The 26,809-nt window shown below is 37.6% G+C and overlaps 4 protein-coding genes across 9 annotated transcripts; 3 read left to right on the top strand and 1 right to left on the bottom strand.

Moving 5' to 3' along the window:
* The first annotated feature begins 338 nt into the window (after window positions 1-338).
* LOC117238244 (nucleotide exchange factor Sil1) lies at window positions 339-2,727 on the top strand. Its single transcript, XM_033503009.1, has 4 exons — window positions 339-691; window positions 1,104-1,384; window positions 1,457-1,719; window positions 1,796-2,727. Exons 1-4 carry the CDS (start codon window positions 568-570, stop codon window positions 2,493-2,495), a joined length of 1,368 nt encoding a protein of 455 aa, XP_033358900.1. The 5' UTR covers window positions 339-567; the 3' UTR covers window positions 2,496-2,727.
* A 166-nt stretch (window positions 2,728-2,893) lies between these two features.
* On the bottom strand, window positions 2,894-17,356 carry LOC117238253 (zinc transporter ZIP13 homolog). 4 transcript variants are annotated; one of them, XM_033503030.1, is made up of 5 exons: window positions 15,945-17,356; window positions 6,645-6,755; window positions 5,141-5,406; window positions 4,490-5,051; window positions 2,894-4,389 (listed from the first exon to the last, which is right to left on the bottom strand). In XM_033503030.1, the coding sequence occupies exons 1-5, from the start codon at window positions 16,165-16,167 to the stop codon at window positions 4,211-4,213; spliced, it is 1,341 nt and encodes a 446-aa protein (XP_033358921.1). In that variant the 5' UTR covers window positions 16,168-17,356; the 3' UTR covers window positions 2,894-4,210. The 4 variants fall into 4 exon arrangements, with proteins under 4 accessions (XP_033358921.1, XP_033358913.1, XP_033358931.1 ...); XM_033503022.1 differs by having other exon boundaries at window positions 5,141-5,409; window positions 15,945-17,336; XM_033503040.1 differs by lacking the exon at window positions 15,945-17,356 and adding an exon at window positions 14,478-14,588 and having other exon boundaries at window positions 5,141-5,409.
* Window positions 17,357-19,269: 1,913 nt separating this feature from the next.
* On the top strand, window positions 19,270-25,685 carry LOC117238211 (F-box/LRR-repeat protein fbxl-1). 3 transcript variants are annotated; one of them, XM_033502923.1, is made up of 8 exons: window positions 19,270-19,995; window positions 22,194-22,393; window positions 22,558-22,832; window positions 22,920-23,186; window positions 23,261-23,630; window positions 23,710-23,913; window positions 23,998-24,215; window positions 24,296-25,685. In XM_033502923.1, exons 1-7 carry the CDS (start codon window positions 19,885-19,887, stop codon window positions 24,131-24,133), a joined length of 1,563 nt encoding a protein of 520 aa, XP_033358814.1. In that variant the 5' UTR covers window positions 19,270-19,884; the 3' UTR covers window positions 24,134-24,215; window positions 24,296-25,685. The 3 variants fall into 3 exon arrangements, with proteins under 3 accessions (XP_033358814.1, XP_033358825.1, XP_033358832.1); XM_033502934.1 differs by lacking the exon at window positions 19,270-19,995 and adding an exon at window positions 20,217-20,641; XM_033502941.1 differs by lacking the exon at window positions 19,270-19,995 and adding an exon at window positions 21,520-22,064.
* LOC117238548 (ras-related protein Rab-28-like) lies at window positions 24,981-26,715 on the top strand. The gene is made up of 4 exons (XM_033503554.1): window positions 24,981-25,055; window positions 25,883-26,068; window positions 26,182-26,415; window positions 26,491-26,715. Exons 1-4 carry the CDS (start codon window positions 24,981-24,983, stop codon window positions 26,713-26,715), a joined length of 720 nt encoding a protein of 239 aa, XP_033359445.1.
* The last annotated feature ends 94 nt before the right edge of the window (window positions 26,716-26,809 follow it).

Genomic DNA, 26,809 nt, shown 5'->3' on the forward strand with positions numbered 1-26,809 from the left:
AGGTTATATATATAAGTACATACTGATATATGTTAATCCCTATTCGATGTAAACATGGAAGATTTAATTATTGAATTTTTAGTAAAATATTACTTCTCCTTCAAAATAGTGGAATATATTATGTGATTACTTTCAATCCTTTTTCCCTAAGAAAATAATAAAGAAATTTAGTATTACATATTTACGAATATATATTTTTGTAAAGTACCAAAATATTTTGTCTGTTGTATATACCAATCTCAAGTAATTATTTAAAAACGGCTAATATACAGTAATACAATTTGAATGAAAAATTTGGCAACGTCGTACTGAACGACTATTGGTCTACGTAAGCCCTGGTGGCAAGACATGATACTAACATTGACACACTAACTGAATAAATATCGGACGCAACACGTGAATAATACTTAAATTGAACAAAAGCGCGATGAAAGAGACTCGCAGGAAAATTGAAAATTTTCTGTAATATAGTTAACAAAATATCATTAAGAGAATTTTAATAATTTTATGAAAAGTCATCGCCGCATCTTGAGAAAAGTCGTAACCCTCGGTTAACCACAGGAAAAGATGAGAATGCAATCCAATACGATTATTCTAACTTGTTTACTTTTGTTACCGGTAGTTCTCGGAAGCCTTGAAAAAAATGAAACCACATTTGTACCAACTCGAGAATGGCAAACTGTAAAAAAAGGTAAGCGAACATTTATTTACTTTCGTTCTACGTACATTCTGGGACTACTTTTTTACGCAACTGATTGTTCTCTTCCTAAGACCACGTCAGTCAAATTTGACATCGCGGTTTCTTCGAGACAATATGTCTGTAGTATTCAGGCCATTTTCTTACGCGCAGTACCGTTAAGTTTACGAAAAGTTTTTATGTAAACTTCTTATTTATTATCGTCTCAATTATCTGCAGTTTATTCAAATACGATATTTTACAACTTGTACCACAGTGACGTATAGAGAATTTTATTTAAAGGTGCAAATAGATTGGTCATTTACTTCATTTTTTAATTTAATAATTTAATTATTCATTCATAGAAAAGACATCAATTTATGTTCTTGTTATATCAATTCTCCTTTTAATTCATTTAATTCATTAGGTACACCTATACCTGCAGGATTACATGTTCGACACAATTTTGAAAGTGGAGTAACAGAAGCTAAATTAATTGACGATAACAATGTAAAAGAAGAGGATTCGAACAAAAGTTCGAACAGTACGAATACAAATTCTGTAATGTTGCATCCTGAGAACACAATCCTTGAAGAAAAAGATCATGTACCAGCAGAAAAGTCTGATTTGTTTAATTACTCGATCGAAGAATTGAAAGACAGATTGAAAAAAATGAAACAAGACGGTGAAGATTTTCCAGAAATAGATGTAACTACCTTTAACTATAGTCTCTGTATAACATATAAGGAATTTGTTTAAATCATTTGTAAATATTTCTAGATCGAACACTCAAAAAAAATAAGGCAAAAATTTAGAGACTATGAAGCTTTGAAGAAAGAATTTAAATCATTTGAAATAAATATTACTGTTAGCGATTCGGACTTGTTAAGTAGCTACATTAAAAAGTTTCAAGCTTATAAAAATAAAGTCACTATGGGAATTTTAACGACTACAGAAATAGAAAGAATTTTAGATATTTTGTACAATTTAGAATACTTGCTTCATCACATTGATAATGCCAAAGTTTTTGCTGATATGGAAGGGTATGTATAAAAAGCAATTTTTGTTCTAACTAAATATCAACATCAAAGTCATTTTTTCATGATTTCTCAATTACAGTATGAATAAAATTATATCTCCGTGCCTCAATGGAACAAACAACGAAATAAAGATCGAAGCTTTGAGACTTCTGGGTGCAGCTGTCCAATCTAATCCTAAAGTGCAATTAAAAGCACTGGAAAATGATCTTGTTCAAAAACTTTTACATATATTGTCTACAAGTAGTAAATCAGACTTGAAGTCAAGATGTCTCTTTGCTTTGGGTGCTCTGATAAGGCAGTTTCCAATAGCACAAAAAGTGTGGGTCGATCATGGAGGAGTAGAAATATTTGGACAAATTTTAGTCGATGGCCAATTACAAGTACAGATGAAAGTTATGAAATTAATCAATGATTTAATTGTAGAGAGACAGCATATAGAATATATCACCGACGTTGCACAACAAGAACTAAGAGTAAAAGCATATTCTGCTGCTGATATTGAGAGAAAATTATTAAAATATTCATATTGCGATCGCTTAAGCAATTTAATGATAACAAGCTTCAAAATTGATCTTACTGATTTGTTGAGAACTAATTATGAATTTCTTAAAACTATTTCTGATAGCATGATCACTGCTGCTCCCATCTGTATCGACAAGTGGAGAAAACATAAAGACGAATTTCTTCCCATTATACAGCACATACTGGATCTGCATCATGACTTAAATATACTAATAGGCATGCTTCAAACACTCGAAACTACCCACGATGAGTTATAGAGAGAAAGGCAAGATATAATTAAACGTTCGTAATGACTGAGCTTCAGTATTTATTTCATGTCGTGTAGATATAATTGTACAAAGTTTTCACGCGTGATGAAGAAAATCGTTGGCATGAATATTTTGAATATTGGCCGTGGATATTTCACAAACATTGTTGTCAAATTATTACCAGTTTTAACAGATGAATGTACAATGTATCATAACAAAAGCGTGTGTGTATATATGCAAATTAGAAAATTATTCTGTACATATAACATGTAAGAAATCTGTGTTACCCATCCAGTAAATAGAAATGAAAGTGTCGTGTATTTTTATGTTTTAAGAAAATTATTTAATAAATTATTTTTTACTGTTCACATTTGTGTTGTTTCATAGAAAAAAATTGTTCAAAGATATATATCATAGAATAAAATACTTTATTTACAAATAATAGTGATTACATACGAACAGTTTGTTCGTGAAGTCATAGTTTATAGAAAATATACTTGCCAAATCGCTGATTAAACTAGCTTCGTAATTCCGAATTTCTATTTACATGTGCTTAAAAACGATGCTCATGTATCAAGGTTTTTGTTGTAAAAGAATAATCCTTTAAGTACAAGGATTGCGTTTTGTTCGGTTTATAAAACCAGCACCTTTAGATAATACACGAGACTACGGAGAATAGATGGAATCTCCGTTCAATAACTCATCTAATTCGTAAACTTCTCTAAAATACTTGAGTTTACATAATCTTTCAAATTTTATTAAATACAATGACTCTATATCTACATACCAATTTTACAGATTTTACATAATATCTTTCGCATATTGTTCATCATCAGGAATATGTTATTTCCTCCTTTCACAATAAGGTAGTTAAGAGTTCGATACATTAGGAACTTAAATTATACATTTGTCGGAATGATCGAACAAACCGATAGATGTACCCACAAAATATACTATTTTTCTTTTTGAGTAATTTACAATCTTTTTTTGAGTTGCAATATTTTTTAACAGTAAACGAGGAAGCATAGATATTATGTACACGATGATGTTTTACAACGTGAAAGTCACACGTCAATACTGGTTTCACAGTGTAACGCCTAGATAACGAAGTTTAAGTGCGAAATAAGTCGATATCATAGAAACGGAATGACGTTTCATGCAACAAGTTTTCGATTGTTTATGGAGGAACATACGTATATTTATGTATAAACTATGCCAGGTTTGTAACAGAGTATCCCTTAATGCAACAATGTAGATGGATAATACCGAATTGCCGATAATACGATCCCCGATAAACGATCGAAAAATATAAAAGTAACTTGTACAGATATCCCTGTTTTCTTTGTCTCTCGCTATCAGAAGAACATTAATTACCGCAGAAGGAGATCGACGTTATTTTTATTTATCGAATTATCTAAACGTGAACTTATTTCAAATATACAGATGACTATGAAGTTTTATGTGAAATAAAAATCAGTACAAAAGTAACTTCTACATGAATTTGGTCAGTCGTTAACCATCGTTCTTCGTTTCCTCTGTCTCCCGGCATGGATGCACCATCATTGAGCAACAAGTATTACGCGGTAGAATTTCTTATGGCAAATTCGAATTACTTGTCCCGACACGTATCAAGGAACGTTAATGTAACAAAAACTTACACTCGATACGTGTCGATATATATCGACAAGTAGTATCTAATGCTATTGCTAAATGAAGTAACTCTATTAATCGAAAAGAATCGTTAAAAATGCCATAATGGTAATACCAAAGAGCAACGCGACTATTTGTTTCAAAGATTCTTTAGGATTAGTAGTTTCCTTAAGCAGTTCGGGCAAAATGGTGACCATGCTGATATGAAGAAAGCCACCCGCGGTGAAGGGCAATATCCAATTTGTTTTCGCTCCTGAAGAAATATAATTGTCACGAATCTTAAAAATGTACATTCATTGAGCGAAGAAATTCTCAAGCGGTTTTCCTTACAATTTTAAAGAAGCGATACCTACCTACTTCACCGCCAGAGAAAATTATTGCAGACATGGCTCCAAAAATGCCACCGCTAGCTGTGAGAAGCTGCGCCCGCGCAGCATCCCATCTGTTGAATCCACTGCGTAATAAAATTGCGAAATCTCCGACCTCGTGCGGAATCTCGTGTATGAGAATAGCAAACGTGGTGAGAGCACCTAAACGGAAGGATACGAGGAAAGAGCCGCCTACAGCCAATCCATGAGTAAAGTTATCTATGATATTGGCTATCAGGTTAAGATAGCCAGTTATATGCTTGGACTTTTGTTTCGCAACAATCTGTTTATCGCTAGAAGCTTTGCCCGCTTTGTCTTTTTTTAAATAACCTTTCGACAACTCGGTTGAAAAACCATTAGCGTTCTTCGCAAATTTCTTTAAACAATCTTTTACCTCGTTCAACGGCAAACCTTTTAGGGTATTCGACAACTCGTTGCACATTAATACTGGCTTCATGCCGTTGCTAACGAAGCCGTTCTTATGGTTATCTTTGAAATTATTCGGCAGTTCGGAGTATCCGTTTTTCTTTTCTAAAAAGGGCCGCAACTGTAAGAATAATTTGAAACGCTTGTATTAGTATCGTGTTCAAGAACGATGTATTTCAATCATACATTATTTTAGAATCGACGTATTACCTCGTTAATGGCTTTCGAAAATTCATTGGGAAGTCGCTTTGAAAAACCGTTCTTCGGATTGCTTCCGATCAAATTAATACAGTTGTTATTTTCCATCTCCTTTTCAGCTTCAGTGCTAGTTTTTTCGCACAGTTCTGCTTTATTTACGGACGTATCCTCGATTTCAGCTTCTTGCTCGAAAGCAAACAGTTTCTCCACTATGACGAATACCAAGAAGCCTCCTAGTACCCATAGACCGCACGTCATCGACGGATGTCTATCATCCGTTGCTGAAACAAAACGATGTAACTTGAACGGATACGTGTAAAGCGATTCTAGATCTTAGAGAGGACTTAGACACAGTCATCTGTAAGAGAAAAAGATGGCCAAGGTAACTGAGAAATTGTAGGTGGACTAGAAACGAGCCAGTTTCATTTAGGAGAGGACAGCTGGCAATTGAAATCCGCAACTGAAATACAATAGGGTTTGAGAATGCCGTTTGAATCGCTCATAAAGCAGTCAACGGAGGTGAAGGATCGCCTCGAGTCATGCTTAGCATAGATCTAATATGATGAATTGCAGCCTGAGGCCAAAGTGGCCCGTAATTTAAATATATGATCTTCGATTGAAATTTGTATTGCTGCTTATTCTTATACGAGTCGTATTGTAAAACCAAAAATACACCGTCACAAAAATGGCGAGGCAAAAGAAGAGATTCGTCTATTTTTAGCAGGAATCGTTTCGAAATCTTTAATGCTTCTTTCGCGTTATACGATGATACTGCAAATTTTTGCAGAGGAAAGATCGATAAAACCGACTGTCAAGTCCGTGTGTTTGTGCATGCGAATTGCATATATATACTTTACGATTAAACGACATAGTGAGATCAGTCGAGTTTCACGCTCGATGCATGGATATTGCGTCGATCGATTGATTCTTTAACGACCTCGACTTAATCTTTGACACTATTCTCCTATATTTTTTTTTTTTTTGAAACTTCTTTCTTTTATCTGACGCTAGCCACCACACGATAAACTCGTGGGTCTTCCCGAATAGAAATCGTTCAAGGTTGTTACCCCTTGCAACTTTCTCATTACATAACTCTATAGTACACATTGTGTATTAGGTAATGTTTCGTCAATGACGTATAAAGAACTAAATTAGATCACCCTAGAAACGTCGTCATTCTTTGTACATTAGCGATAAGTTTCGCGCGTGATGGTATAGATTTCGTAGCACTTCGAATCGAAGGTAGGGATAGAAAATATACGTTATTTTCGTTTCGAACACTTCGTATTCAATTGCGACAACTTTCAAGATTCTCCGAACTCGAAGAAGAATGAAAAAGAATAGAGGAGAATTTTGTTCCAAATTTGTTCGTGCTTCGTGATTGGTTCGTTCGTTATCTCGTATGATTCGCCAAAGCAAGAACGAGCCACCAGTTGACTATAGTTTTTTATTATCTGCCAAGAGCGCAGCTGGCGCCACTGATTCTTTTCATTTCCTTGCTGTAGTATTTTCGTACCTTTGTTCAAAGAACTGCTCGCCCATGTTTCCGGTAGCAGATGCAGGAAGACGTCGCCCAGAAGGCCACCGACTGCGAAGCTCAGCAATATTTTCAATGTATTAGCGCTATCTGTAACATAAAGAGGATCGGCGTTCTTAAAGAAGGTTCTAGAAAACGAAGCAACATTTACGAATTATTTTTATATCGATCGATATAATTTATTGTTATAATTATTATCGTACAAGTTCTGCGGAAAAATTGATAAAATTATAGATAGAACATGGGCACAGGATAAGGAAAACAATTACACGTCATTGGATGAAAAAGTGCAAGAGGTTGTACTTAACAGATCGAACACGTTCTAGAAAATTGTTCTAACTCTCCTCCCACGCACATACGCGTCTGTGCACGGATGGATGGTTGGCCTTTTCTGTACGAAGCCGATAAATTTAAAGCTAAATCGCGCGATGTTAACAATTTTACCATCGACTGAGTTTCTTTATGGGCGTGGATACTTTCGTTAAAATACGATCTGGCCCTTATCTCCTTTCTCTTCAGTAATCAATGATAATTTAGAATGACCGATCTCGATACAAACATACATATATATAGAATATCGAGTTATCTGAATTTTCGATTAGGAAAAGATACAACAGTTGAAATTTAATCGGACGATATTTCATTTTGCCACATAGCCAATTATACTTTGAAAATAATAACGTTAAATTAAAATAAATAACGATAAAATAATATGCGAATTCAATTATACTTCGGCTCTTTTTCAACTACAATTCGTGATCTAACGGTACATCTCATTTCATCGTAGGTTACGTAAAGCGTGTTATTATCTTTGTTCCCTAAAAAAAATAGGCGGGTGTCTAACCGTTTTACTTAATCGTAATAATAGGCGTTCAAGAAGTGGTAATTTTTATTAAAAATCGAGTGGAAATAATTTTATCGTTTCGTTGCAGACGAGATAATTATTCGATAGACCTTGCTCCACTTCTTGTAGAAATAATATGTAGAAAAAGTGAAGTAGACTGGCCTCGATAAACAGCCTGAGTTTTTCAAATATTCAGATTCAAATTATTTCAATAATTTCACTGCAAAATATCTGCATTCTTATTTCTGTAACGAAGTGACAGGAAAAATATGCAACAACGATAACGATGATATGGAACAATTAACAAGTCTGCTTTCACAACAATCGATATACATATTTTTGATCAATTAGCCTTCATCGCGAATGGCACTCGTTAAGTGGTACTACCGTAGCGCTAATTATTTTACGCGATAAACGCTTATTTCGTTTAAGTGGCCTGCTGGATACAGTGACCTGTTACGGAAAATTCTCGTTGTTACGCAGATGTGTACCGCTACGGACTGTCAATTTACGCGTCTAACATTGTTCGAGCGTACAAAATCGTAAAACGTGTCCACAGAGATCAAGAACATTTGCCGTAGCGATAAGCAAACTAGCAAATAGGCGTATTTTGAAAAATCTACCGATCAAGGATTAATCGAAGCAGTATCATCGTTTTTCCGATATACGATTTTACAAATATAACCCGCGTATCTAGACCTTCTTTTCGATGACAAATTTAGTTTTCGAGTAATTTTCTCGTTGGCAACGCGAACCTTGCACTGTCCTCGTAATCGATACATCGGTTCAGTAGATTATACGTCTCTCAGTTGTATTTAAAGCGAATGAGCATTTACATATAATATTACACGTGTGTCGCGCTAGCTAGAACTAAACGCCCATCGATCAAGCAAGAAAAAAGTTATATCGTTAGCGTCGTTAAGAATCTTCGATAGCCACTATAATCGTAAAAGGCTTGCCGTAACACGGTTTCGCGATCGACCATCGGAACAATAAGTCGTTAGTAATAAAATTGACGATGAAGCGCTACCCGAAAACGATCGTTCCAACGACGAAACCACTTCCCTGTTTCCTTTATAATAATAATGACCAATTAAACGAACGATGCCGAGTAACGCGAGCTTGTTTTCGCATGTTACGCAACACGCATATTTTTAAATAATCGCTCAACCACAACGTGTAAATTATTTAACGGCTGACCTCCATTTCGCGCTGGTAGCATCAAACGCTACCAGAGGTAGAAAACCACTTTCTATCATTTTATCATTTCGCCAACATAATCTAAGATTACGATTCGTTTCGAATTAAAGGAACTTCCGAATTACCGTGTACACGAAGAAATCAAGAATTAAGCGTCGCTCAAATAGATTACGATTCACGTAATGCCAACTGATAATATATACGACGTTACTCTTCCCCAGTTTCGATGTTTTGATTTTGAAACACGCAACGATAGCGAAATCAGGGAGAAAGAAAGAGAAAGAGAGATAAACCATAAACTTTAAGAGCGAACGGAATTCCCCGGAATTTACATACACGTACAACCTCTACCAATTTCTACAGACGTTGTTTTTTTTTTTTTTTTTTTTTATTTGTCGAAATTACAATCAATTCTCGCGTTGTTTGGCTGCGATTTCATTACTCAAACGTAGCAACGCCAATCTCTCGATAAACTGCCGAACGACGACAATGATGCGTGTATTATCTTTCGAATTGCGAATTGCATCGCGCGATAATGAGTATTCGTCGGTTCTAGCTCTCCGAGTTTACAAGAAATTCCTAGAATCGTTTGAGAATCACGTCGCGCCTTTTTCACGATGAAATACCGATACAACGTTACAAATTGCTAGTAGGAATTCGATGTATTTACCAGGAATATGGAGAATTTGCATAGATTAGAATATCGATTGTAGTTTCACGAATTTAGTCATCGTTATGTTCTTCGAGGGAAAACGCGAATATAAAATAGCAGCAGCGTGATCGAAATTGCAATGTTTTGATCGCAAAAACCCATAGAACTTCGCCATAGAGATACAATCAAAGGGATAAGTGACGTAATTTAGAACAAACGTTATGAATAAAGAGTAAACACGACGGCACGCGATGGAATAACTACAATGTCGCTACAAAGTTATCAACTAGATAATTCGATACCGTATCGGGAATCGATCAATAGAACGTTGACGTTCATTGTTTCCTTTTATTTTTCATTGCTTCGTATCGGATAAATTATATCTGCCGATAGTTACGCAAGATCAGCGACAGGTCTTTCGCTGGTTTTCGAAACGCTATATATCGACGAAGTTATCTGAAACACACGATCAGAGGTTAATTACACTTTGAAAAGTAATCACTGTATTCTCCGAACATGTGACAAACTCTGCTATTGCAATTTCAAACAATCGGGTACCTTGTTGCCTGAACGCGCGAAATACTTCTTTCTCGTTCTCCGCATTCTTGCCATTACGAGCAGCCGTTATATAATTGCATGGAGCAACAGTACCTAACGTGCATAAATATCGCAGGATAATTGATAAAAACATAGCGTCGCAAAAAGACCGTCGATAACACGGTTCGACAGTGATATTCTAGTTTCTGCCGATGCTTTTCTTACCAAAAGTATCTACTCTATCGCGTGTTAGGGTTTGATTTTCTCCTTTAGTTTTTTAAATAAACCGAAAAATGTAAGTAAAAAATGCTGCGTGTTAGGCGTCTTTTTCACTTCGATCGTTATTTAAACGAGTTTAAACGTTTACAACGCAATAACCGCGTATCATTTTATTCGGCAGAGAGCGCGGAATTATCTGATCTCTCGTTGGCAATTCCCAAAACTGATTGTTCCCAGAAACCGTAGAGAGAACGCTTTCCTAAGAAAATACAGTTTGCAGATTCGCGTTTAGCTCAGACACGAGTCTACGAGAATCGTCCTTTGCAGGTTGCAAAATTAAATACGCGTGGAATAGCGTTGTCTAATTCGGTCCAGTGTTAAGCAAAATAGACACGATGACGCGTTGTTACCAAAAACGATTCTGATAAACACACGGATGCATAGGAAAAAAACGTCCGATAACAAGCTATATGCGGTTGTGAACGATATTAGAGCATCATCGCTATGTAGAGCACTGGCAGAGCATGATAATAATTATCTAACGAATCGTTTAAAAGACGATTCCCTAATTGTCCGCAATGGAATAATTAATCGACTAACAAGATACCGAGCACACCGAATCCAACCACGAAACGAAGAAACCGTACGTAAGGAAATGTTTCGCGCAAGGAAAGAAAAATTTGGCCACGTTCTTCGCGTGAATTTTGCCAAGAAACGTCAAATGTCAAATGTGATCCTGCACGCGAAATTATATAGCATATAGTACATTTACGAGGAAACGCGGTACGTGTGTCGCGTGATTCTGAAATAGAAAAATCGATCGGATGGCGTGTAGAAGCATTGAAAGAAATTAAACGCGCGATTCGATGCAGCTGAAGTTGTTCGTCCACGAACGAACCGCCTGTCACAATCTAATCGCGATCGGGTTGAGCGAAAGAGAAATGGAGAACGCATCTGTGAACGCAAATCGTGGAGCAGAGCAGCGAGACACGCTCGATAATAGATTCGTTCGAGAACAGTCGTTCTCTCGGTTAAAACGAGGGAAGCTGTTTCGTTCCGCGCGCCATCCACGCGATCATTTCCAGATTTGTCCGTAACAATCGTTCCGTTCTAAATGGAGTAATGACGATGTAGACTTAAACGCGTTAATTCCCCAAGGCTTCGGACGGCCTTTTTCATCCGAACTTTTAATACGTCTAAATATATGTTATTAACTCGAGGAATCTGTTTCACAGACAACGATCTAAATTCACGTTTTGAAATTGCTAGTATTTAGATGTAATTGATAAGACTGTAGCATCAGAAAGATAATAGTCGATAGAAGTATAAAAGGACGATCGTATCGGTAACGGAATCCGCGATAGGAATGCCGTTCATAATGAAAGATGGAAGGTTCGAGGGGATACACGTAAACGAGAATGCGGTCCCCGATCGTTGAATGGCAGAAAATCGGCTTACACAACCTTGCATCATCGATTTGCAGTTTCGCGATGTAAATGGCTTTTCTCAACCCCTGCGCGTCGCTACGAACGAAAGAAGAAGAAAGAGGACAAGCTCTTAAATGTCGATGACCAAAAGCGATGTTTAAACTTGCCAAGAACAAACAGACGTATGATTCACGTGCCTGGCGATGAGATATGGGAGAAAAGGAACAAGAAAGGTCTCGTTCGAGTCATAAACGAGAATAACAATTCGCTTCGCTGCGAGAAACTGTACGGCTCGGAGAGTCACAGTCGCGTTACAGGAAACAATTTAAATTCAGTTTCGCTAGTTGTAATTTACCGTTTAAATGGACCTACGACTATTGATCGTGCTTTGCAAGTAAATTCTAGAACAATGCGAAGACCCTGCAAGCAGTGGATTTCCTGCGAGACATATCGTAAAATCGAGAGCAATGATAGCGTAAAAGTGAAAACTGAAATTATTGTCAACTAGTTTTGCAACGGAAAAGGTACAGCGGCGATTCGTTTTTACAGTTTCTCCTTTTTGTAGCCAAGCATGATGGAAGATGGCCAGTGAAAGTCGGCTGCAACAGCTGATCCGGTTTTTCTTCGATAAGAGACTCGGGAATGCCCTTTGTAACCCAGGGGACCCCTGCAATCTCAGGTAGCAAGTTTCCATGTAAAAATGAATAAGAAGTACGGGTTGACAGGTGACCATTGCAGAAGAAAAGTTAAAGGACTGACCCGACAAAAAATTTCAAACTTGCTCGTAGCGCTAACGTATTCTCTATGCAAAGAAGAAATAAATCTGCATAAATCGACAAATTAAAGAAATCTATTTCGTATGCAGTTAAGGTTAAAGTAATACATTTTCACATAATAACCTGCGAAGTGGCGTCGAAATTGCCTGGAGACCATCTGCCTCAACTACCTCGTGTCCTTGAATTCTTTCTACCGGTTAAAACGACGTTACACATATATACAACGTGCATTCCACCCACGGAGGAATTGGAAATTTCATTCGTATTCTCCGCTGTGTCCAACAGGTTCCACGACCTTCGGCGTACAGTGTGTGCCACGGTAAGCCATTCACACACGTGAACTTTACATGTTGGCGCGATCCGAGCACTTCTGCCGTCGTTGCTTCGATTCGACCTTTTACCTCTACGTCCCCTAGTCGATTTTTGGAAGCTCGAAGGCCGGTTTCACCTTCCCTATTCTATTTGTTCAAAGTGAAATTTTCAAATTAGTAATTCCTCGTTTATTATATATTTTCAACTATTTTATTATCTTATCATGATATAAAAATCAATTAAAAGAATAGGCAAAAAGGAAAAAAATCCCACACGAATAAGAAAATTTAAAGTTTCAAAGGTTAAATAAAAAGGTTTGCTTTTTTCCGATATTCGTCTGCCAAAATGAACGTAATTTGTTGAATATATACGAGATCACATTTGCATTGCCCGCTTTGTTTCCTAGTTTACAAATTTCGTTACTACAATGCATGCCATCTCCACGCAAGTTCCATGACCTTGTCTGTTCACATTGGCGTGGAACAAGAGTCATCGCGCGTTAACACGGACCAGGGATTCTCTTAACGTGTTTCGTACACGCACAATGGACTACCCTGTCTGCATTTTCCTAATTTCACCTGATATCACTACGTAACGAGACGAAACAGCTACTGCTACTCTCTCCGACACGTAATAACGCTAGAAAATATATCTCTCGTTTCACAGATCGGAATTAATCCTCGGTCATTGACATCGGGTCGAAGCGAAATTTCGTCTTTTTTTTCCCTGACCGGTTACGGCAGGCGCTTCCTTTGGGTGCACGATCCGGTATTCCATGGTGAACCATAAATCCATCATCAGGTTGGCCACAATCCTAACTTTGTAATATTTGTAATATTCAAAGGAATATATCACGAATGCAAAATATAAAACGTTTTATGTAGAAACAAAATAAAGTGATTCAAATATACAAATTATCTTCCAACACCGACACGGTATCAACTTCGTGCGATTCGAAGAAGGACAAAGTTATTCTGGCGCAGTTCGTAGCACTCCACTGAGAGAGACAAGATTATGTTTCAAGAGAAGCCTTTGGCACGATGCATCGAAAGGCTGGGTAAACAATATGCGCAGTATTGCGCAGCAGATTCTTTGCAAGTGGCCGAATGCGTTTCTTTTCGGGCACCGGGAAGAATTCTTTCTACTGTACGTAGTAACTCGTCATTATTTTTACCTCGTCTACCGTGGTATCGCAGTTTTCGAGGAACATGGCAATCTTGTATACACAAAATTAGACAATTTTTTTCTAAGTAAGAACGAACAGCATGGAGACATTATAAACAATCGCTAGGAGATACACAACGACGTTAACTTCCAACAATTTGCGTAATCTTCCTGTTGAAACACCGTTATCTTTTTATTCCTAGAAGAACTATACGATTAAATGGATAGAATAGGAAGAAAGCGTGTAACAAGCGTGTTTTTCTTGTCTTTCGAATAATTCTTTTCCATTCGATTCGATCGAGCACACGTTTCTAGTAAAATCAATGGCAAATGATCCTATTTTCATACATTACGATAAACAGGATACTGGCCATACTGACGAGCATTAACACGGTTGGAGAGTAAGAAATATAACTGTCAATCTGACGTAATCTCTTGCAAATGTATACGCTATTCTCTGTTCGCGGACTATTTAAAGAATACATTGGAAAAAAGATCATAAAATTATTTATAATTTCATAAACATCCGTACTAGAGAAGTAAGAATTTCAAATCTGTGAAATTTATTATTGTTTCGGTATTTATACTATTAACGATATACCTGCAATTCATAACTTAGGGTCTGAAAAACGTAACAAAATCGCTTTCGTGTAAATACGTATATATTTGCGTTTATCTTACCTCGAATACAACAATCTCGTATTCTTGTCAAATAGCTACGTAGTATACTGACATTATCGGGGTCACATGACATATTACGCTAAAGTTTAGTGGAAAACATTCAAACAGCAGCGATCACTAAAAAATAAAGACAAATATATTTTAAACGGTACGACGACTGATATTAGGCAATATTTTTCTAACGGGTTTTGATGGTTATTTGCAACGAATATTCTACAAAACGATTTGTTACTTCTGCAAATGATCATTGAATCTTAAAGAAAAACATCATCCTACGTCCACGCGGTTGTAACGTCAATTCATATTAGAGGCCGGATGTGTGCAAGTCTTCACCGCGTACCCTCAATTAGCCCAGGGCCCCACCTTAAACTTAAACTTTTAGTTTATTATTTTTGTATTATCTGTTTATGGATGGCCCTTGAAACAACCCTTAAGTTGTCATACGTCCTTACTAATTACGGGGAAAGCAGGTAATGGAAAAAACTCAATACTTGACTAACGAAAAAGCTGGTTTTTCCCATAATCAATGTTACCTACTAGCCACGTTGGTAGGAGGCTTTCTCCTCCTATCTTCATTTATTAACATGACCTATAACCAATTGGCATCGTGTAACGTTACCCTCACTTTTCTTAACGGAAGGTGCGAACAGCGAATCCGCGTTGTTAATTAAAAAGGGCACACTCACACCGAGCTTTTCTCCGTAATGAGACGAGAACACCTAGAGAGAAATAGACAAAACCATCGAACAGTGAACATCTCGCCGATCAGTGTAAATCTATGCTAGAAAATAAAAGACAGTAGTTGTGTTACGACTCAACCTACCCTTTATTTCATCAACCTACCCTTAAATTTACGTGACACGGTAAACTACTTATGTAGGCCCTTATCACCTTAATTTATAATATTTTATTGCAAGTTAGTACGGGGAAGATTGATTAGATAACTTCTTAGAATTTCATTAAAAAGAAATGGTTAATTTCATTAGTTCTTATTAATAATCTAATCTTCCAGCAAATAAAACGTGATTCAAAGATAACGCTTGAAGAACACGCTTGAAGAACACATTAATTAGTGTTGAACATTTTCATTGAAGAACTTCATTTGTTTACGGTAAATTCATACGCGCATGCCATTTATATACGTAAAAAGAAATCTCTACGTAAAGTTTAAAATAAAAGAAGTAAAAGCATTGTATTAACCATAAACGTCGTGCTATAAAATAACAAATTACTTCGTTGGTACAGATCACCTGTATTAAACCTATTGTGAAGCTATTTCCCGCGTGCGCGGTAAAATGAAAGTACACTGTATACATAACCTCCCTTAGCGATAGTCAGAATGCCTCGCAACAGGAAAACATCATGATTCCACATGAATCATTTAATAGGTTCATGCTGATTAAAAAAAATAACATGATAACAAAGGAAAAAGGAAATCAATTACGTGTCATTGATGAAAAATATTACCTCCGGTCCTTAGGTTGGCACCTTCTTCAATGGGGATGATAAATAGGGGGAAAATACCAGTCAGTCCAATCAGGGTACTTCCAAGCAAAGCAAACAGCCATGGTGTGTAATCGAAATATTCCACCATCGCCTTCCATGGCGTCCACATCTCTTCTGTGATCATTTCATACAAAAATCCGATAGAATAGGTACAATTCTGTTGCATGCACATGTCTGTCGCCATATTTGTGCGTCGTGTATAAAACACCGAACTTGTCAAAAAACACTTATCTTTTCTCAATCTTCCTGATTCTGTGGTTTTCTCCTTGATGTTATGATCCTTATCAAAGTTCGTTGGAAATGTACTTAGCAAAAATCACAAGAAATTTCTACTTTCGTGGTTTGTTTATCTAAAGATAACCTCTGCCGAATACCTTTACGAAAATACTCGTATTTTCTCACTGGTTAAATGTGTAGAAATAACACAAATGTTTGGAGAATATCTCGAGTAATGAAACGTCAGTTGTTACGGAAAAGATTTGCCAAGAATTTTACGACCGTTTGGAAATTGTCGAGACAACGACAACTGTGCGTCCGACTAGCCTACACTGAGGACTGAGTACGGACGCTACAAATCAGACAGTCGCCGCCTCTACTAAAGTCGTCGATTTTGTCGATCAAATCAAGCCTCTTGTTATTTCATACCGCCGCGATGCGGGGATAAGAGCTGCAAGATCGGTCCTCCAATGATAGATATCAAAATGACACTGTCCGACGATGTATTTCTCTGTACGCCTTCTTCTTCTACTCCTTTTCTCTTTCTTCAATATGTAGCTTCTTATCCGATTCGCATTTGTCACGATAGTCTTTCATGCCAGCGAAATCAGGGTATAATGCAGATTGACGTTCGCCTTAGAATATCAGCAGCAAAATGCAATCTTGTCTCTTGGTCTTCTTACCTTGTTACGTCTTTAATCAGAGTACTCAATACGCTGTAGAAATCTGAATCACTGACGGGGTGAAGTGGTCACCTTTGCCGCCACAGCTGATAAACACGATTACACAACAGCACACAGTATATGCTTGGGACATATGTATTCGCGAGAAGTTGCGACTCTATATTTTTGGTTATATACGTCTCGAAGTAGTAGAAGGTAGTGTGAGAACACAACGAATGTGACACTCACCGAGCAACGAATAGAATTGCAATGTTGTTACTCTGTCCTTTTTTGTACTCTCAGATTATTTTGCTAAACAAGAAACAATGTGTTATATCACCCATTCACCACAACGATGCAACAGCCAATGAGTGTTGCAAGGAAAGCAGTCCTTTTTATAGCTACTAAAACACTCCACCAGATTGCTCTACGTACGAAACAGAGACGAAAAACATGTCTGCCGCGGATTAAAAAGACAAGCAAAGGATAGAAGAGGAAAAGAGAAAAAGGAAATGGAAAAACAATCAAGATGAATTTAAATCAATGAAAATGAACTCAACACGATTCAATGACGAGACAATTAATTGCTTATTCCAAGGAAATGTTTTGAAAAGAATAGGCGAAAAAGAAAAAGGAAAATACATTTTCATCGCTATCGAAGTTCATAGAGGCGCTGCTGTACTTCCTTATAAATCTTTAGATATGCCTGCATGTATATATCGTATGTACATGTATAGTATAGATTACAAATATTACATGTAAATTAAATGCGAGGTAAATTGAAATATGACTTTTAGTACTGAAACAATTATGTACAACTATAGGAGAGATAAAAGCTTTAGAATTTTTTGCATTTTAAATATGTAAAGTACTTTATTGAAATTTTAGAGTACATAGATTTAATTTAACATTCCAATTTTGCGCAAAATGGCCTCCATGTGACAACTAATTTCATTGCATCAAGATACATATTTGGTACTTTTATCGCATTACTTCCCCGTATTATTTGTCAATAGATGTGTATATATTTCGATTGCATCGTTGCCAAGATAAAAAGAATATTCGATTTTTAAATACTATGGACGTAAGTAATTATACGACGTGGCATCTTTTGCAGATAAAATTAAACGTATAATGCTCTTCAGATTATCTTTTTCGCAGTATAGCGAAGTAAATATTGCGATCTATTGCGAAACCCCACTTTCACGATCGTCATTTCGATCATCGATTAACGTATAAATATACACTTTTCTTTACTGCTAGATAACAATTGGCTGTCAACTGTTATTACTGATAAGTTTAATAAATACGAAAGCAAAGAGCGGAAAGAATGAACATGACTGATAACATATTGCTATTGTGCAGTCATATGCAAAGACTAGATTAAATGAAAAATGAGATTTCCGTCCGGTAAAACGCGCAATTGCTCGTAGAAGTACGCATTATTAAAAAATCTCAATCCATCTACAAGTTGTGTCTCATGTACCTTAAATTGTTATATGCATATATATCTAATAATATTCATATAGCAAATTGCAAACTATTATTCATGTACATACATATATTTATACAAAAATGTTTGACAAGTGTATCTTCTTCAATCGAAACCTACAGTTGGTAACGTAGTACCTTTAGCGCCATCTTTATTTATGAAGTGCAAACATATGCGTATAGAAACTTAATAAGTCTATAAATTTCTATCTTCCCCATTATTTTTCTACTTTTCGATAACTTGAAATAGTTAAAAAAAAGTATTACGGAATATTGTGATATTTTGTTTTCTTGATATTTGAGAATCATAATGAATCATTTAAAGACACGTCCGCTAGAAGAAAATATTTATGTCGATAAAAAATTATAAACAAACTGGACATAGTTAGCGTGCATCGTGCAAGATCTTGTAAGTCACTGTCAGTGTTCGTACATTATGTGGCCTTAATTAATCAAATTGCTAATGGCGCCATGCCAAATGCTACCTATTTGGCCTGCAATCAAAAAGATATTCAACAACTGTCACGCATACAGGGCGTTTGTCATTCGCAATATTTTTACGGTATATTATAAAAAAATAAAAATAATATAAATTTATATTTTTTATGAGTCATCATTAACACTCCTTATTTGTCTGCCAAATTGTTTCTTTTTGTTAAAGTACATACTGGACGATGAAACGATCTGTGTTTTACGGATCACACAGTTATACAATCAAAGGTTGTTGCATTTCTTCGTGATCTAACTGTGACTAAAAATAAATACAATGAAAGGGTAATGCCGAATAATTCGAAATGGAATTCAACATGTTTTTTGTCGTTGAATTTTCGAAAAGTCCCGCAATGTACCATGACGGCCCTCTGTTGGCTGTGCATCCTTGCGTGGCACAGCTCTCCAGCGAGTCTATTTTAGGGATCGACAGAAAGTTAAGATTATTTTAGTTACATTTTTCACCTCCGATCTAGAACGTAGGGTGCTTAGCATAAGAACATCACAATGGTCGACTAGGTTGATTTTCGACAAGCATCGAGGGTTGCATGCGTTCCGACTAACCAACGATAAGTATTTAAAATAACAAAGAAGAAAAAGGATTACTTCGACAAGATCACAGTCGTAAGATAATTATGTAATCCAAACGTCAACACATTTTTCGTAAACCGAAGGAAGGACGTCATTAAACGATGGCTTAATCTTCTATCCTCTGTCAGAAAGTATCTACGAAGGAGAACGTACGCAATCTCGATCTTCTTTATCAAAATTCGTATTCCTCCGTGTACTCGTGATAAACAAATCGTTTTTGTGAGATTTCATTCGACGATTTCCTATCGTTTGCTCGAGTGTCGTTACGCGTTAAACTAAATCGCAAAGGATATGGTGAAAGTGTAAAGCCCTTATTTGTTCTTTCGTAGCGTTTTCAGTAAATAGTGTAATGTTAGGGTGTGCTGTTTTCGTACGGAGATATATGTATAGCGATATAAACCTTATTTTCTCGATATCTAAATCCGTTCTCGATCAACCGATATATCATCGCTATGGATGCACGAAGAATGTCCAACTGGAACGTACTGAGTGTAGAAGCTGCGCTTCAACAGCTCAACAACTTTGACGACGATAAGAAGGAGGTTATAAAACGATCGAATACGGTAAATTATCAAAACAGACATTAGCTTTCTTTGTCATAACAAAATTTGTTAAACGTTGTCGCAATAACAATCTTGCATTCTTCTTGCACCGTTTAGAAGAACATCTGCAATATCGTGTTTTCTTATATTTACAACTTGCAAATCAGAATTATGACACGTAGAAGATGGAGATCGTATTGGTAGGATGTACATACAAATGCGTTCTATCTATTCTTATCTTTGCCTGATGTCTGCCTGACTGACTGCTTGCCTTTATTTATAACTAATTAAGCTACCACTCAGTTTGAAATGAGTCCTAGCATCGTCCAGTCAGCCGACGAACTCCTGACAAATTGGTTGCCGGCTCGGGACCGTTTCTGAACTCGCGGTGACTCGAGTGCCTGTAAAATATATTGACATGAACGAAGGAACGTCGAACTGTTTTGCGACATTTCTGCGTATGACACGGTTTCAATAATTCGGTGTAGATCGAGAAAGGTGTGGCTCAAAGTGATTTTTCCTAGATCGATCGTACAGCACGGTGTAATTAATTGCATTTCCAACAATGAGCACCTGGCATCAGCTGGACGTGGAATTCGCCACGAATGCTATATCTAGAGAGGATGTCGGTCGTAGCGTTTATCGGAAAAGAATCGCGTCGAGCGTGGTAATTATTTAGTTAAAATATCGATCGATAATTCTATTTGATGGAAAAGATTTCATTCAATTTTGAACGTTTAGCTGGGCAGCTAGCAATTTGTTCGCGTAAGAGCGTTCATCTTAGTATTGCATAATAACTTTGCGCTTATTTGAAAATAAAAAGATCCTATTTGTACCGGATGAAACCATCTAAGCGGTGACGTTATCGATCGCTACGATTAAATTCGTTATCACATCATGCGACACGCGAGATTTCTTCTGATAGAAGCTGAACGTGTGAGTTCAGCGACAAATGTTGATTGTTAAAAAAAAAATGAAATAGATATATCGTTTAATAAAATTAGAGCGACGTTTTTATCCATCTTGCTATTTGATCGAAGTACTCGATTTTTTAATACCCCAAAACAATGACATCGATAATCAGGTAACAGAGTCCAAGTGTTTTATCGAGAAACAACGACTGGGATTCTTAAAAAAAAAAAAAAGAAAAAAAAGAAAATATTTTCTTGTAGTACATATATCTTTGTGTAAATACCACGTGTTTTGTTAAGTCTCGTGTCGGATAAGTTCCAAGTCTTACATCAACCAGGCTGTTCTGGCAGATTTCTAAAAAGCCTATGACCCTTTTCGATGAGACAAAATATCAGCGGTCAAGTATTTTACGACGTCCGTTGAAATCAAAAGAAGGAAGAAAACCCGAAAAAGAAGAGGTGAAATTTTGGTAAACGTAAATTCATCGGCAAATAAATTCCCGATCTTCTTGTGTCGATTTTAAACAGATGTAAAAACAATTTTCATCGACGTTATGTCGCAAGTAATCTGTACAGGCATTTCTGAAAACTCTTTTATTATTAATGAACACGCGCAACGAGTTTCGAACAATAGCTGTAGTGAGACTCGCGGATATTTCCTAAACTCTGACGCCCAAAATCTGACGTTTACGGGAAACAGAAGGAAATGTACCTTGGCTGCAGGTGACGAGTTTAAAATTAAAGCGGAGACGGGTCTTCCAAGTCTTATATTTAGGACGACGCGCAGGCGCGATCCGATTAGAAATCCCCGTCGAAGACTTAGAACTTCTGATTCCTTGAAATCTGCCGTGTGCCGCGATTTTCACGAACCTTCTTCGTCGTTTAATAAATATTCCCGTTTTTCTTTACACATCGGTAATTTTCCGCACGGTGCAAAGTTCAATTCGTCGCACGTGGATTAAACGTTCATCGGATCGGATAGATCAACGTCCTGTCGACCGAAGTAAGCTCTGTGACAATATCTTTCCAAAGGGAAAGCAATTTTGTGCCTCGAGTACGTTTTGAGAAAATAACAAGATGGATCTCGGGGGTGTCGATGTCTGGGGTCAGATCGCCGTGGAAACGTCTCAGATGTTCGTTTCCGAGGGCGGTGTGGTTAAAAGTCGCTTCGCTGGGACAGTAAGTGGTCAACTTTACCAAAGATGTGACGAAAGACGTCAACTCGAGTTTGCTCTTTTAATTCCAGGCAGCCGTCGAATCGTTTAACGCGTCTCGTACTAAGGATTATTGTTCTTTCAATTTTTTTAGACGATAGAAAAATTGCCAGACAAGGTGTTGCTAAACGTCTTCAGTTATCTGTCTCATCGCGAAATATGCAGGGTAGCACGTGTGTGCAAAAGATGGCGGCAAATCGCGTACGACACGCGATTATGGAAACACGTATCTCTGCGACCGGAAATCAGTGGACTGCACGTGAATTCTTTGGACAATCTGCTGCACTTGATCAGGTAGTAGATACTTTCTCGATATAACGTTGGCAGGTAACGTTCGCGTCCGAGGTTCACGCCAGAATCAACTTCTTCTTTACTTGCCAAAATATAACTCGTAAACGGTAGCGATACGGTGGATTCACGCAGCCGTAAAATATTAAAATAACTTTCTCTGGTAACAGCACGCGTTTTGGAGCTTCGCTGAGGTACATCGAATTGCCGATCGAATTGATCACCCACACGGTTCTTCACGAATTGGCAAATAAATGTCCAAATTTGACTCACATGCTTCTCGACTTCTCCACTGCCATGCAGCTGCACGATTTTTCGGAGATGCAAGCCTTCCCGACTAAACTCAAGTACATGTGCATCTGCCTGTCAGAGGTAATCTTCATGGAGGGCTTTATGAGAAAAATTTACAATTTTATCAACGGCTTGGAGATCCTTCACCTTATAGGTTCGTGTCCACCTTGAAATCCAAGCGAATCATTATCATACCGCCACCTGTTTCAACGAGAAACTAACTACATGTAGAATCTTACAGGAACGTACGAGAAGGTGGAAGAGGAGGAGGAGGAAATCTACGAAGTGATAAATGTGCACAAATTGAAATCAGCGACCCCCAATTTGCGAGTAATTAATTTATATGGGATCAATTTTGTAGACGATTCACACATCGACGCATTTTCTTCCAATTGCATCCAGCTCGAATGTTTGGCCGTGAATTTCTGTGCCAAAGTCACTGGCTCGACCATGAAGACTCTGTTTCAAAGGAGCAGGAGATTAAAGTGTCTCCTCATGCAGGGAACGAGTAACTAAATATTCATCAACGTGCAATCTTACCTTCGGTTGTACAAAACTTGAAATGTTACGCACCCTTTTCAGATCTCCAGAGCGAATACGTGATGCAGGTAGAATGGGAAAAGTCGAGCATCCAGGAGTTGGACGTTACCGGGACGGACCTGTCAACGGAATGTCTGATCGACATGTTGACCAGAATTCCAGGTCTTCGTTTCCTGAGCGCTGGTCAGCTGAACGGCTTCAACGATAGCGTGTTAAAAGCCTGGGCTGAACTCGGCAATCCTCGGAACCTGATCGCTCTAGATCTGGATAGTTCCGATAACCTGACCGACGATGGTCTGCATAAATTCTTGTCGAGATACGGTCATCAACTCTGGGGGCTCGCCTTATTCGGCATGCCTCACATCACCGATCAACTATGGCAGAGTGTATTACCCATACTGACCAATGCCAAGTAAAATATATTTTTAGATCTTTAATACCTTTAATATGCTACGACAAGATATCTTTGAAATTCCTGTTTCTTATTTTAGAATTCTTGTAATGGGAACACAGGAGAGGTTAGGCGTGAATATTCACGTGGATCAGTTGATGGACGGAATTGCTAACAATTGTCCAAATTTAGAGCGGTTGGAACTCCGCTGGGATCCCGAGAATCTCCGATTCTCCGACAAAAGTCAGAAGGCTATAGATATACTACGTGTAAAATGCATTAAATTACGGTGCTTAAGCTTGAGGTAATCACATAACCGGATAATTATATTTGAAGTCGGGCAATAAATAAAATACGCTCTATAATTGTAAAATCGATGCGCTTGCAGCGATGGAAGATACTATGAAATAGTAAAGGCCAATTTTGAACGCGCCGACAGACTGACGGTCGTTCGTACGACAACGTGCTGCCGCGTGTCTAATTACTACCTCTTAGCAAATTATAAGGATTTGATTTTTAATTAACTATTACTTTGATTTTTAATTAATTCATACATAAATTCTTCCATAAAATACAAGCACCGAGACGAAGAAGCATATCAAGAAGGTAATACACGAAAAGATTAAACGTAGACGCTGAGACAGATATTATGGAACGTATAATTTGTAATAAATTTCTCGTTTCAGCCAGCGAACAACGACAATTACGATCGAACAACGAATCTACCTGCGATTACTCAAGTACTTACTCCTGCCCACGAAAGACAGATACATATTTTTTTACACTATTTTCAAGCGCATAGCGTGAGTAGACGAGAGGTCGAATTACTTTGACCCTTGAATCTCGAACCGTTTGATATTACCATACCGTTACCTATGTACTATATACGCTATATATGTATACTATACATATACACCAGCATAAGAAAAAGGAAAAGGAAAACAAAGAATGGGGAAAAGACTACGTACTCGATGAGAATTATTACGAAAAACCTTGACACGTACAAGTACAAGACCTCGATCCATTACGTCACAGGGTATTCATAATTAATCGAAAGATCGTCACTGGAAAAAGTTTGTCAAGTATAATATCGACGAGAGACAGAGGTACGCACCATGGCTGTTCGTATCGATTATTCGCTAATTTATTCATGCAGCCGTGTAGACGACGACGACGTCGCACTGCCCACGGCCGGTCGGTCGATTCGCTCGATTTCATTCTCTAGCCACATGCCAGACCCTTCGTTTATATATTGCATTATAGTCGACGCAGAACCGTCGTGGCCGACACGACTTTTCGCATGATTCCCGAAACTTTCCGTCAATCGTCGCGTTTCTTCCTTTCGTGCTCCTTTTGTCCCGATCTTCCCCAATGTCTGACGTCGAGGAGGACCTACTGGTAAAGAAGCTGAAGATCGTGCTGGTCGGTGATTCTGGATCCGGCAAAGTGAGTTTTCTAATGTCCCCGGCGTCTAACCGGAAGTGTAATCCAAGTCCCAAGCGACAGTGTACTTTTTCTAGTCTTTTGTTTTTGCGTTAATGCGAAAGAAACAAAATATCGATTTGAATTTCGATCGTACATTTTTGGAAGGGTATACGCAGACGAAACGTCGATGTATATGATTAAATTGTTTCGAGTTCAGAGTGCCTGAGCTTCGAAGAACCAAGCAACGTATCGATTTATTTCCTCCGTGCGAAGCGTGGTCAGTGCCACGATTAAACATACTTTCGCAAGTATAGAACGTTTTACGTTTATTGCGCTTTACTTTATCGGTAATAACCATTTTGACATCTTCGTCGCTCGAAGTGTCATACACTGTCAGCAATAAATCTTTAGTAATTAGAGTCTATAGTCTACGCGTAGTCCGAGCAAAATTAGGTATTCGTGACTCGAGCCGTTTCACGTCTGTCTTGAATTCTTTTCTTCGTCAAAATTCTTTTGCTCAATAACAGGAACAACTTCTAGTTCTCAAACAACTTCTAGCTATTAATTAGCAGGTAAGCATAACACGCGAGTTTCGATCGACGTAGAAATTCCGTGTTACGATCGAATGCCCGAGCAACACTCTACTGATCCGAGAACCCTTAGTTATTAAGATTACTATGTATATTGATTGACAGTCGATGATTTATTTTAGAATTTTTTTATTTTCGTTTCTTGAAACCGAAAAGCTGTTCTTTAATCAGAAAAGGACCACAGCTTCTCTCTTTCTCTCTCGTCGTAACGATAGAATAGCAATTCTGGATAACTGAAATTCAAGGATCCCTGTTTAGACGAGCATCGCTCAGAAATTTTGCAATAACGAGTTCACGAGACAGTACACGCCAACATCTGGAATCGACTTCTTCCTGAAGAACGTCAACGTTGGTTTTTATAAAAACGTTAATCTACATTTATGGGATGTCGGCGGTCTTGCGTTACACGGAAACATGCTGGACAAATACGTCTTCGGTGCTCATGTAAGAAAACGGAATTAATCTGACATATGTTTCAGTCGAAACATCATTTCACAAAAAAAAAAAAAAATCTAGATCAGCTGTTCTTCTACAGGAGGAAAAAAAATATTTTTCAGATAATCCTTTTAGTCTACGACGTCACCAATAGCTTCAGTTTCGAAGTTCTAGAAGAATGGATAGATAAAATCAGAAAATTGAGCGATAACTACGAGGAAAGACCGCTGATGGCCGTAGTTGGTAACAAATGCGACATGGAACATCAGAGGACGGTGAAAAAGGATCGAACACACAAATTCGCCGCAGACAATGGATTTCCGTCTCACGATGTTTCCGCTAGAACCGGTGAAGCGGTAAAATATTCTTTAAACAATAAGAGGAGCAATATCCTGTACTTCCTTTTTAAAAAAAACTGGTTTTCATTTCAGGTTTCTTTGTGTATAGTGACCTTAGCCGCGCAAATTTTGGGTGTTCGATTGACGAAAACAGATCAGGACTATCACAAGCCCATAATAATTGCAGAAATAGGCGACACAGTGGACATGAGCACCATCCACAAGGTCGTGAAAAGGATCCCCACGAAAAAGCACACTCAAATACCATTTCATCCCCATTTACCTGGTTCAAAGTCGTCAGTTTGCCTGCTACAGTGAAAATTACCGTAACGAAAAGTGGTTTTTGCAATACGATATTTTTGTCGAACGTCAAGGACGGTTCACCTGTACATAAGACGTCCATACGAATATT

The sequence above is a fragment of the Bombus vosnesenskii genome, unplaced genomic scaffold (genome assembly GCF_011952255.1).
Source record: "Bombus vosnesenskii isolate JDL3184/JDL3185 unplaced genomic scaffold, Bvos_JDL3184-5_v1.1 scf7180000013264, whole genome shotgun sequence".
Taxonomy (NCBI): Eukaryota; Metazoa; Arthropoda; class Insecta; order Hymenoptera; family Apidae; genus Bombus; species Bombus vosnesenskii.

Coding starts and splice junctions, on each gene's coding strand:
- LOC117238244 (XM_033503009.1), top strand. CDS start 568: ATGAGAATGCAATCCAATACGATTATTCTAACTTGTTTACTTTTGTTA. Junction 1,385..1,456: donor AAGATTTTCCAGAAATAGAT/GTAACTACCTTT, acceptor AAATATTTCTAG/ATCGAACACTCAAAAAAAAT. Junction 1,720..1,795: donor GTTTTTGCTGATATGGAAGG/GTATGTATAAAA, acceptor TCTCAATTACAG/TATGAATAAAATTATATCTC.
- LOC117238253 (XM_033503022.1), bottom strand. CDS start 16,167: ATGGCGACAGACATGTGCATGCAACAGAATTGTACCTATTCTATCGGA. Junction 5,410..6,644: donor GAGCAGTTCTTTGAACAAAG/GTACGAAAATAC, acceptor GTTTTGTTTCAG/CAACGGATGATAGACATCCG. Junction 4,390..4,489: donor TTTCTCTGGCGGTGAAGTAG/GTAGGTATCGCT, acceptor ATATTTCTTCAG/GAGCGAAAACAAATTGGATA.
- LOC117238211 (XM_033502923.1), top strand. CDS start 19,885: ATGGATGCACGAAGAATGTCCAACTGGAACGTACTGAGTGTAGAAGCT. Junction 23,187..23,260: donor TCTCCTCATGCAGGGAACGA/GTAACTAAATAT, acceptor CACCCTTTTCAG/ATCTCCAGAGCGAATACGTG. Junction 23,914..23,997: donor TTACGGTGCTTAAGCTTGAG/GTAATCACATAA, acceptor ATGCGCTTGCAG/CGATGGAAGATACTATGAAA.
- LOC117238548 (XM_033503554.1), top strand. CDS start 24,981: ATGTCTGACGTCGAGGAGGACCTACTGGTAAAGAAGCTGAAGATCGTG. Junction 26,069..26,181: donor AATACGTCTTCGGTGCTCAT/GTAAGAAAACGG, acceptor AATATTTTTCAG/ATAATCCTTTTAGTCTACGA. Junction 26,416..26,490: donor CCGCTAGAACCGGTGAAGCG/GTAAAATATTCT, acceptor TTTTCATTTCAG/GTTTCTTTGTGTATAGTGAC.